The sequence below is a fragment of the Squalius cephalus genome, assembly GCF_949319135.1.
Source record: "Squalius cephalus genome assembly, chromosome: 7".
In the NCBI taxonomy this organism is placed as follows: Eukaryota; Metazoa; Chordata; class Actinopteri; order Cypriniformes; family Leuciscidae; genus Squalius; species Squalius cephalus.
Genome location: NC_137128.1, coordinates 26,985,833 through 26,998,516, shown reverse-complemented (window position 1 = coordinate 26,998,516; position 12,684 = coordinate 26,985,833). Strand labels below are relative to the sequence as shown.

Here is a 12,684-nt window from a genome sequence, read left to right as displayed (position 1 = left end):
AATTATGTCCCACAGCACATGTGAGCTTAATCCTGCCCCCTTTACCGTAAGCAACCATATAAACGAACTTCAGAGCTGAAGGGAACCATTCAAAGACCACAACACACATGCACAGACACAGACATATTGATCAATAGGCAATGGCAACAAATTGGTTCATTTTTTGATTTACATTTTAAAATACATAGCACTGTAAAAAAAAAAAAATTGTTTTAACTTTAAAAACTAACCTGGTTGCCTTAAAATTTTGAGTTCATTGAAATTAATAATTTGAGTTAATATAATGAAGGATATTTGTTTATTCAACAGAAACTAGAAATATTATGTTATCTGAACCACATACATTATCTAAGCTGATTTGACAAAAGAAAAAAAAAAGTGATAAATCATGCAAATATATATATATTTTTTTACAGTGATAGGATAAATCAAGGAGACACATGGACAATAACTTTGCAACGTGAGTTGCAAATTGAGTACATTAATGTCATTGTAAAAGATTAAAATTTACTAATGTGTTCATGGATAGGCTACTTAATAAAATTACTGATTAGATTTTTTATAAAAACAAGTAAAGAAACACTTTACAGTTTTGTTGTCAAAATAATACAAGATTATTATTATGTGTGACTATGTGATTATAATATCTTATGGATTTTTTTTTTCTTGTAATTCGTAAAAAAAAAAGTAATCCAACACTGAGTAAGGCATAGTTGTCTTTTATTGCTGTTTCATCTACATTAGGTAAAATTTAACAATGAAAAATTCTAATTCTAAAGCATTTTTTAATCTTAGTTCATGTTAATTTCAACATTTGCTAATGCATTATTAAAATCAAAAGATGTATCAGTTAATATTATTTAATGGACCTGAACTAGCCTACAATAGACAATTATTTTTATGAACTAACGATAACAACAACAAAAAATACTGTAAAAAATGTATTGCTCAATGTTAATTGATGTTAATGCATATGGGACCTTATTTTAAAAAGGGTCATTGATCAAAATGTTTACCAGTTGTTGAGTCTTTAAATATTACCGTTAGACCCCCTGAAATGTGAATAAGCGGTTACATCCTTGCAGTTCTCTGAATGTTATTATATTGTGGGTCACTTTTTGCTGCACCATCCTGTGTTTGTGTCGTTTTGCAGGCTTGTCATCACAAGACAAATTTAGAAAATTAGATGGATCATTAAACTGTCATTCATGTCTCCAAACTATTTTAAGTTCACTGCATGTCCGTGACTCATGGCATAATTATGTAGCCTAGGTAGCTGAAAATACTTTTTAAATCTCAAAATCAGAAGAGCACAGCTGAACAAACTCAATGCCCCTTGTCCTACATTTTTGACTTCGCTGACAGTGGCAGGTAAGTCACACGGTGTAGAAGTGTCTGCTGCCACCAGCAGGACAGTTAAAGGTAGGACAGGAGAGCACTGACGATCACAACTAGCCTACTGATGTCGCATTTAGGCTACTGTACCTTTATTTATTTTTTATATAGCGCTTTTTACAATACAGACTGTTTCAAAGCAGCTTTACAGTGATAACAGGAAAAAGATGCAACAAAGTTTGTTTCGGCTGTACAGCAGCTCTAGAAGAAAAGTGTCATTGTCCAGCTAAAGTAAGTTCCGTGTTATTAATTGAGTTCATTTTAGGAGAAGCAATGAACTGTAGCATGTGTAGTGCTGCTATTTATTAAAGGAGAACTCCGGTCAATTTTAACATTGAGCTCATTTTTTTGTCAATTTGGAGTGCTGTCAGTACAGAGAACAACGACAAAAATCGGTGTTGCCTACACCGTGTTATCCTCTTTTTAAAATTTGCACCCTGTTGACTTCAATGGGGCAAGTTTTAAACCTGCTTTTAGCCTCTTAACATCCTTGATGTGTCATTACAAGTGCCCAGCCATGTGAGTGATTCCTTCAGAGTGAACACGGGTGAATCTGACTGCAGTAGATGTGAAAGATATGAATAAAAATTACGTTAATTCAGCCAGCGCAAATACCTGTATTTTCTTCCTGTTTTCGGTCGAAGTCCACAGTAGTCGATTGTCGAGTTCACGCGCATAGGTTACGCGAGTGAACTCGACAATCGACTACTTCGGACTTCGCCCGTGTTATGATTATTGTTACGAAAAAAATCTTACTGACCCCAAACTTTAAAACCTAAAAAGTTATCCGAGGTTTGCCGTTCTTTTAACATTAACACGATCAATTGAATTCTTGGACATTTCTTTCATGGGAATAAAGTGAAATGACCTCACTACAAAAAATCCTTTGCATCAACCTCGAGCCTTCAAATGTCTGATAAGTGGAAAATGACTGAGAGAGTGATTTCATATAGGCATTTTTAACAAGCAGCATTACAGCAGGTCCGTGATAATATTTTCCCTGAATTGCTGTAGGCCCATGTGTCTTATAAATCAACACCCAAGTTTAAGTTCACGTTTGAAAATGTTTGATTGTTATTATTGTTCATTCTGTCATTATTTAGCCTATAGCCTATGTCGTTCCAAACCTGCGCCCGCCATATGAAAAGCATCGAGTCATTGAAAATGAGTTAGGTTTTACCACATAGATGCATTGCTTTGAGCCTGAATGGTAATCATATTGATGACAAAAGCAGAAAATGAGGTTAAGCACACATAAATGCATGTGGATAATGTCAGTGCAGTGTCCAGGTGTTCTGTGACTGTGTGAATTAATGTTGGTGTCATAGAGACTGAATAGTCTGGGGATTTCCTGGAGATGGAGATTTTGAGTGAATAAGGGCAGTGATCATCTTCTAACGGATATGTGCAGCTCTTAATCACAGACAGCTTCTGGCTGATACAGGATAGGGTGTTCCCTTCTATCCTTCTATTGAAGTTCCCTTGTGTCAGAGGTGTCAGTCTGGAACAGGAAGAGCTGGCTGGCTGTACACTGATTCTAACATGAAAGCACTTCTCTCTCTCTCTCTCTCTCTCTCTCTCTCTCTCTCTCTCTCTCTCTCTCTCTCTCTCTCTCTCTCTCTCTCTCTGCCTTCTTCAGCTCAGGTCTGATAATGCAGTCTTTATAGATGAAAAGTTAAACATAAGAAGGCAGATATCTAGCAGCTAACACAGCAAACCATGACGACTGCATATTTCGTCATTAAAATATTTGTAGAAGCAGCACAAACACCTCACACACCATACCCATATAATCAGAGTTCATGTGTAACATATGTTGTTATAGGTTATCAAAACAGCAAAAGATTAAACTACAATCTCTTTGTCCAGTCAAAGTGTCAGGGTTTAAGTGTCACCATTTTGACTTTTCTGCGGATAATCTTTCTGTAATTAGTCCTTTCAAGTAAGTTGGTAGGCCTACTTACATTCCTTACTGTACAGCTACATACTGTAAGTTAGTATATAGTGTTTTAGAATGTCCATTGTGAGGGTTCCTTCAGAACAGAGGACACATCAACAGTAGATCCGTGAAGCCAAAGGTCAAGCTGAGCCAGGCATCTTAGCATCTTGGCTTTTTTTTTTTTTTTTATCGACAATTGACTGCATATTTAATTGAGAAGCTGACATAATTTGGCCAAATTGGTGGCTCATTCATATAATTTCACACAATCTCATGTGTACGTTTTCGTACAATCTGCTGGTTAGGTTTAGTGGTGGACCTTCATGATTTTTTTCTACAAATCATAGGTTTTTGATTGACATCATGCAAATTCACATGAAATCGCCATCTAGCGAAATGCTTAGGCCTTCGTTTTCTCATGAGATCGGGTTGGCCAGTATGGAAACCTTTAGCATTTTCTATTGAATCGAACTGAAAACATTCCCATCAACAGCTAGAACATGTGTTTCTACTCTGCATTTACACCAGGGTAATGCAGTCTCCTCATGTCTGCCAGAAAAGAGGCGGATGGAAAGTGATGATAATTCATGACACAAGTACAAAAAGAGACAGACACAAGTGTTTGGCTGTATTGATCAGATAACGTATTTCCCACTGTAGTTTGTCATTAACAGGACAAACATGAACTTTTTCCTATATGGACACCTGGAAGAGCGTTTTGCAGATGGAATGAAAACCAAAGACATTCTTCAGTGAGACTCCTCTCTGGAGACCAAAATAGCGGAAAAAATGAATTGCACACACAGTGAAAAACAGAGATGGCCTGGATTTAAAGGAGTTCACTGCTTGAGTTCCTGCCCAGAATTCAGAAATCATTCTGAAATGCTGCTTAATTTTTTCCTCAGAGACTCAGATGAATACATCAGATGAAAAGAATTTGCCGGAAGGTTTATGTTCAAAAAGACACATTAGATACACATTACTCTTTTAATGCCCACAACCGAAGGAGATTATTTTACTTTTTACTAAAAGTTTTTTAGGGGAACATTTTAATCTTGCAAGGGAATTTGTCCATTTCCATTTGGGGGAATTTCATGTCTTAAAATGGATTTCAAAAGGGCAGCTGAAAAATTGAAATTGGCCAATTTCATGAAAATGTGTAAGAAATGTGTTGTGTTTCTTACATGGATCTAGGATCCCATTTCCTGATGGGCTTATGGGCAACACGTACCAAAACACAAAGCAGTCGCTATGTGCATATAAAGTGCATGATACGATATATGGCTAGAAGCCACTGTATTTGATAACAGATAGGAAAAGGGGTTTCTTCATTGTCATGGTCTAGGTAGGACGTTCATTCTTAAAGCTGCAATATCCCGCAGTAGAGAATGTGATGAAGAGAGCTATCAAAATGCAGTCTGACCCATATTTAATTCATTTATTTTTAATTATAATTATAATGTTTTATATATAACAATTGAATTTAAACTATTACATATAATAATATAATATTTTATTATAATTTATTTCAAATGTAATCACATCACTAATGATATTTCAATGGTGATGCAATGGAGCAGCTATGCAATGTGAATATATACAGTAGTGGCCAAAAGTGATGTCTGGAAGGGATACTTGTTTTTAAACACCCTACAAGTTCGATTAAACCATCAAAATATGAGGAAAATATTTTTAGTTTTTTAAAATATTTTAAATATAAGGAAAAATCAAAACACAACTAAAATAAGCAGCAGCTACAGGATTTATTGTACTATGCCAAATTAAATAAATAAAACAATTAATTGGTTCTCTCTTATTTTTGCATGTGTTAAAAATTTCTTCGTATGACATCCTGGCCAATCATGATGTCTGCAACACAATAAATATATATTTGAATATTGAATACAGGGTGAAGATGTCAATTTTCCTAGGCCATACATGACTTTTGGCCACTAATGTATATACAACATGTTCAGTATGAATTCAAATTAGTTTTTTTATACAAGTAATAGGGTCAAAGCAACTTTCTGGTGTGCAATCATTTTGATTGGCCTCTTGTGCACCACAGCAACACCCTGGGTAACAGTCTATACATGGACGTGGAGTGCCTGGATGGGATGCACCACATATAATTTTGGGGTTTATCATAAGAGAATAAGAAAGGACTGTCGGCAGTTAAAGGGATAGTTCACTCAAAAAAAAAATTTCTGTCATTAATTACCCTGATGTCATTCCAAACTCTATTTCATCATTCCTGTGAGCTTCCGCAAGAACCAATGAGGTTCATTCTCGTGTGTTACGCAGTTAGCAAAACCAATGAGGTTCATTCTCGTGTTGGGCAGCACATTTGAGCTTACGCAAGAACCAATGAGGTTCATTCTCGTGTTGGGCAGCACATTTGAGCTTACGCAAGAACCAATGAGGTTCATTCTCGTGTGTTACGCAGTCAGCAAAACCAATGAGGTTCATTCTCGTGTTACGCAGCACGTTTGAGCTTACGCAAGAACCAATGAGGTTCATTCTCATGTTATGCAGCACGTTTGAGCTTCCGCAAGAACCAATGAGGTTCATTCTCGTGTTGCGCAGCACGTTTGAGCTTACGCAAGAACCAATGAGGTTCATTCTCGTGTGTTACGCAGTCAGCAAAACCAATGAGGTTCATTCTCGTGTTGCGCAGCACGTTTGAGCTTACGCAAGAACCAATGAGGTTCATTCTCGTGTGTTACGCAGTCAGCAAAACCAATGAGGTTCATTCTCGTGTTGCGCAGCACATTTGAGCTTACGCAAGAACCAATGAGGTTCATTCTCGTGTGTTACGCAGTCAGCAAAACCAATGAGGTTCATTCTCGTGTTGGGCAGCACGTTTGAGCTTACGCAAGAACCAATGAGGTTCATTCTCATGTTATGCAGCACGTTTGAGCTTCCGCAAGAACCAATGAGGTTCATTCTCGTGTTGGGCAGCACGTTTGAGCTTACGCAAGAACCAATGAGGTTCATTCTCGTGTTGCGCAGCACGTTTGAGCTTACGCAAGAACCAATGAGGTTCATTCTCGTGTTGTGCAGCACATTTGAGCTTACGCAAGAACCAATGAGGTTCATTCTCGTGTTGCGCAGCACATTTGAGCTTACGCAAGAACCAATGAGGTTCATTCTCGTGTGTTACGCAGTCAGCAAAACCAATGAGGTTCATTCTCGTGTTGCGCAGCACGTTTGAGCTTACGCAAGAACCAATGAGGTTCATTCTCATGTTATGCAGCACGTTTGAGCTTCCGCAAGAACCAATGAGGTTCATTCTCGTGTTGCGCAGCACGTTTGAGCTTACGCAAGAACCAATGAGGTTCATTCTCGTGTTGCGCAGCACATTTGAGCTTACGCAAGAACCAATGAGGTTCATTCTCGTGTGTTACGCAGTCAGCAAAACCAATGAGGTTCATTCTCGTGTTGGGCAGCACGTTTGAGCTTACGCAAGAACCAATGAGGTTCATTCTCATGTTATGCAGCACGTTTGAGCTTCCGCAAGAACCAATGAGGTTCATTCTCGTGTTGCGCAGCACGTTTGAGCTTACGCAAGAACCAATGAGGTTCATTCTCGTGTTGCGCAGCACGTTTGAGCTTCCGCAAGAACCAATGAGGTTCATTCTCGTGTTGCGCAGCACGTTTGAGCTTACGCAAGAACCAATGAGGTTCATTCTCGTGTGTTACGCAGTCAGCAAAACCAATGAGGTTCATTCTCGTGTTGCGCAGCACGTTTGAGCTTCCGCAAGTACCAATGAGGTTCATTCTCATGTTACGCAGCACGTTTGAGCTTCCGCAAGAACCAATGAGGTTCATTCTCGTGTTACGCAGCATGTTTGAGCTTCCGCAAAATCTAATGAGGTTCATTCTCGTGTTTCGCAGCACGTTTGAGATTCCGCAAGTAGTTTGATCTCGCGCGTCAATAAGGTTCAGTTCTATTTATGTTCGCCGATCAATATTTATATGTGATTAAAAGCCTAAATTCAATCAGTTCATCATATAAAGTGACCGAGTCTCATTGGACTAAACTCTTTGGACTAAAAGTGGACTAAACCGCACTATTCGTATGGCTTAGTTTTACGATCTCTTTATTAACTTTTTGAGTGAGTAATCTTTGGGTGAGTAATTAATGACAGAATTGTTTTTTTTGGTGGTGCACCTCCCTGCTGTCATGAATGAAAAGCCTGTAGGCATTGCATGAATTAACATTTTTATTTATTTTCATAATTTTCCAAAAAAAAAAAAAAAAAGAGGGAAAATTCATGCGAACACCAGAGCCATCTCATCAGAGCACTTAAGAGATCAAGCTACTCAAGTCCCGTCTTTCACCGTCTACAAGCAAGGCATATCAGATCCAAAAGAAAAAAGAACACGTGGAAAGATATAAAACTCAAAAAAGATAAAAAGAAGAAAAAAGTTGCACACTAACAAGTTTTGTTGTTTACAGCTTCTGTAGCTGCCAATAGCTGTCCAGAAGATCAGATTTGCATAGCGCTCAATGTGATAAAAATGATGAACCAGGATTGTAGCGTTAGTCAAGTTTACTTTCAGCTTTGTGTTTTAATGTCTAATAGTCCTGATAAAAGTGTAACACTACAGCAGTTGTATTGCTCTGTTTTTTTTCTAAGTGCTACTTGCATGTCATTAATGGCAGAAACATGTCCAGTTGATTGTCACCTGTCAGCAATTTCATATTGAATTCCTTCATAAAGCCCCTGTCCACTCAGCTTAATGCACATTATATAACACTGGCAGTTAGAGATATATCATAATTTAAATGTCCCCTACCACTCAGTGGCAGAGTCAATCACATGGGAAAAATAAAATACAAAGACATTTACAGTGGCTATATAAAATAAATGTCCTAGGTCAAAAAAGAGCTAGACTACAGTACAAGGAAAAGCTATTGGTAAACCATAAAATGGCTGGCCAAACAAAAACAAACAAACAAACAAACAAAACCACTTCACATATATAAATATATTACACTAATTACATAAACCAAAGAGTGTGATCGAGTGGAGGGAGGTTTGGCCATCAAGCACACAGAGAGACATTTGTAAATCACTGATCTGGCTGGCCAGCACTAAGAGACATTTCTATCAGTAAAGCTGAAGTCTGTCATTTTGGATTATAAAATAATTTCTCCAATCCCTCCAATTTAATGTGCAGAGAACTATAAGCAAGCGTAGGTTGATTTCCCTGTAAACATTGTGGCTCTGTGGCGCTTTCAACCCAATGGCGTGCGTTCGGGGCGGGACTACCTGTTTGACCGACCAATGGCAGACCACTATGAGATGGTTATTTTTGCAATTCCAATTCATTGCACATTATATGATTGACTTTAAATGTGGAAACTCTAGTTAATAGCACTGAATTTTGGTGACTTGATTGAGTGGCCAACCAAAGGGTCAGGGGTCAAAGGGACTGTGAGTTAATGTCCACGCCAAATAAATAGTATGTTACAGTTCTCTTTACATGATTACAGGTGAAATTAAATACATACACAAAATGCTATAGGACAAATGTCTCTGTACACTGAGGATGAAAAGTATGATGAATGTATATGTATATATATATATATATATATATATATATATATATATAGTTTATATATTTCACGTTTACATTTCTTGAAAAAGATGTGACCATTTCAACCCCAGATAAAAACATCATATAGCTGAGAAAGGACATTTCCAAAAAGCACTTTCAAGTCTAAGATTGTCCTGGTCAGTTCATCTGGAAATATGTAAAAGGAGGTTTTATGTCTGTAATTAAGTTCAAACACTTAAAAAGTCTTTTCTTTAAGCAACAACATGCAATACCATCAGTGACCACTGGGAGCAACACGTTTGCACCGTTGCCACGTCCCTTAAACATAATGTGCAACACAGCATAGCACAAGATATGTGCTGATCTCATGACTTAAATGTCTGGTTTAATCTGAGAGGACTAGTTTCCGTGAATTACGGGCCACACAAGTATAAAGTCTCTCTAGTATTTCCCTCCCCACCCTGCAAAAATATATGGCAGCATTACATATAGTTTCACTCACATTAAAACACATTCTAAACTCATTCTTAAGTTACTAAAAAGTCCTTTTTTCACATCAAAGTCTTTGTGAAGGGTGGATGGAACCAGCCGGCAGTTTAGTTTGGGAGTGGATGTAATTATCAGTATGAGAGTGAAAAACATTGAGTTTACATTTACATGTTAAGACATATTGCACATAAAGCCTTTTTGTGGGTGTCTGAAGCCTTTTGGTTTTAGATGTGGTTCTATTGCACACATGCACACACACACACAAATGTCCTTAATGAAATGTAGAAAAACATTTTTCCCTTTTTGACACGTCAGGGAAAATATGGCGTGGTGGTTCTCCATTCAACGTCATGGTGTGTAGACAAAAACGGCAACTTATGCCGATAAATCAGATATGACCAGCTTATCCATTTTACTTCCAATGTCTGAGGAGACCGTGAGCTCATCGGACTCGTAATCGTCGTCGAAAGATCTGCAAAAGCAAGCATGCAACAGTTAAGCTTCATACTCCTCTGCTATATGGAGTTCAACCACATATACTATAGTTGGTACTGTATCTCATCTCTATGCAATGTAATGAACTCTGTAGCGAATTCATTCCATTACAGAGCGCATTGACTCACCCCTCTCGTAGCTGTTCATTGGCCGTCTCCTCTGCCACAAGAATCTCATACTCTTCGGAAGCATACTTGTCCCAGTCTGAGGGCTCTGGACCATCACTATCCAAATCCTGATACACACACACACACACACACACACACACACACACACACACACACACACACACACACACACACACACACACACACACACACACACACACACACACACACACACACACACACACACACACACACACACACTTACAGTTACAGAATGCTCAGAGTACTAACATAGATAACATCCAGCACAGTGGATCTGGACATAAATGCAACCCATTAAACTCTTACCTTCTGCACTGCAAAGGGATCTCTCTGCTCATGGTCCAGGTACTTCTCCAGATTGAAGAATGTGTCGTAGAATATATGTGCCATCCTGCAGCGCTTCAAATCTCGAAGAGTGATTTTACCTGCCAAGAGACATCATCAGTTGTTTACATTACTGTACATTTATTCACTTGACAGGTAAATTCCTGAGCATTCAAGGTATACAATTTATCAATATCTTACATTGACATTTTTACATTTGGCAGAGACTTTTATTTAAAGCTACTTTCAGTAAAGTCATGGTGGTGCTTTTTATTGTCATTTATGGGCTTTTAACTGACATGAAACTCTAGAATGACAGGAAATTTAGTGAGAAAGAGAAAGGAATGGGATCAGAACATGGGATTAAAGCATGTATACTACACACTAAGACTATGTGTGTTATTTCTACTTTAGAGGTAGCCTCATGTTCTTCCTGTTTTGACTGAATATAATATGGGTGAGATGGAGCTATGAGTTTGAGAGGACCAGAATGGGTTTGTTACCTGGGCATTCTGGTTTAACTAAGTCCAGCATCTGGCACAGGAGATCCTGGAAGGGCAGTGGTTCAATGCCCATCCCCTCCATGCGTTCACACTGCTCCTCATAGAAAAACTCCAGTTCAAACATGGACAGAACACCATCTCCATCCATATCCATACAGCGAAACCAGTACTCTATACTGAACAGAGAGAGAGAGTTATCGTTATTTTAGTAGGCCCAAAAAAGTATTTGGACACTTTTACAGCATTTTTACACTTCAAACAGTGTTTGTACTACCCTTCTTTTAAAAATGCATATTTGTTTGATATTTTGTCATAACTTAGGCTTCAATGTCTAAATACCTTTTAGGCCAACAATCTCTATTTACAGTATGTTCCAGAAAAGATAGACTGGATGCTTAATTTATATGGGCCTAGTTAATTTATCAATCAATCATAACACCTTTTTAAAAACAAAAGTATAAGTATTATTTACATAATATTATCATATTTATTAATATTTTTGAATTAGCTTTTATGTTTATATGTTCAGTTATTTTAGTTTAAGCAATTTTGTAATGTTCTTTAATCATTTTTATTAGTTATGGTTTGATTTTTTATGTTTATTTATACCTTTAATCTATTTTTATTTCAGTTTAATCATTTTAGAACTTCAACTCAAATTTACTTATTTCAGCTAGTTGCCAAGGCAACATTTCTAATTTTTGTTTTTTATGTTTAAAGGTTTGGTCACATTAGTGATATTTCAGTGAAATTTGTCCTCCACTGTCCATTGTTAATGTAGTGATGTATAAAGCACAGCTCACACAGAAGTCCCTTTCGAACCAAACAGCTTTTTCTAAGGTCACCATGGCGAATTCATGAGCGAAATCTGCCTGGGGAACTTGATCGCCCTCCCGTGAAACTCCCGATCACGCCGATTTATTTTAAAATGACTGGATTTCATTGGCAAAAGTTCGCTAAGCAACAACAGTAAATGTCACCGCACCTCAAGTTTTTTTTATTTAAAATGTATATTTTATTTCAGATTTATTTAAAATACCAAAAACTATAACACGTGTTCTCAAAACTGATCTAGAATTTGCAATCATATTTGTGATATCTCATCTGTCGTTACCTCGTGGGGTTCTTTTTGTCCTCTTCTGAAATGAGGAACCAAACAAACTCAGCGTAGCTCATTCTTCCTTCTCTCTGCACTGAGTTTCCCCTAGAAGAAAGAACAAACTTGTATCATAAGCTACATGTATGCCACCCAAGTAAATCTCAGATACTACTTTATTTCTCCCCAGCAGGTCCTACCTTGTAACAGATCCTGAAAACAGCCTCTCAATGATTCTGCTTGATGAAGCTTTGCAAAGAAGAACAGAGTAGACACACATCAAAAGCCATTTCTCAGTACCACACAGTCCACAACTCTGTTTGGAATCTCAATGAGACTCACAAGTTCATGTAAGGGACAGTTTACCCAGAAATTAGTAAATGATAACAGAACTTTCATTTTTGGGTAAATTCTCCTTTTAAATAGTGATAAAAGCTAACAAATGACACTCATCTAGAGCAAAAACAGGTTCACTGTGTACTTACCATGGTCATTGTACCTGGCCAGGTCCTTGGGGTCAATGAAGAGGTCATGGTCAGTGTCCAGCTCCCAGAACTTACAGTAAATGACGTAGAAGTGCTCATAAGAGAAATAATCTGTAATTTGATTGATGTCGTCCTCTTCTTCCAGCAGGGCGAGAGTCTAGTGAGACAGCAAGAGTGGCTTATGATGAAAAAGTCCCTTCAAGTTTGGAAAATTGAATTCAACACATTGAAGGCCTAGAGT

General features: G+C 37.7%; 1 protein-coding gene across 3 annotated transcripts in view; it reads right to left on the bottom strand.

Moving 5' to 3' along the window:
* Positions 1-7,546: 7,546 nt before the first annotated feature.
* ppp2r3a (protein phosphatase 2, regulatory subunit B'', alpha) overlaps positions 7,547-12,684 on the bottom strand; it is a 91,999-nt gene continuing 86,861 nt past the window's right edge. For all 3 annotated transcript variants that reach the window (XM_079875663.1, XM_079875664.1, XM_079875665.1), the window contains 7 exons: positions 12,444-12,600; positions 12,159-12,207; positions 11,977-12,066; positions 10,863-11,038; positions 10,342-10,460; positions 10,015-10,121; positions 7,547-9,863 (listed from right to left, as the gene is read on the bottom strand). In XM_079875663.1, the coding sequence (XP_079731789.1) occupies positions 9,767-9,863; positions 10,015-10,121; positions 10,342-10,460; positions 10,863-11,038; positions 11,977-12,066; positions 12,159-12,207; positions 12,444-12,600 (795 nt within the window). In that variant the 3' untranslated portion in view covers positions 7,547-9,766. The remainder of the gene's footprint in view (positions 9,864-10,014; positions 10,122-10,341; positions 10,461-10,862; positions 11,039-11,976; positions 12,067-12,158; positions 12,208-12,443; positions 12,601-12,684) is intronic.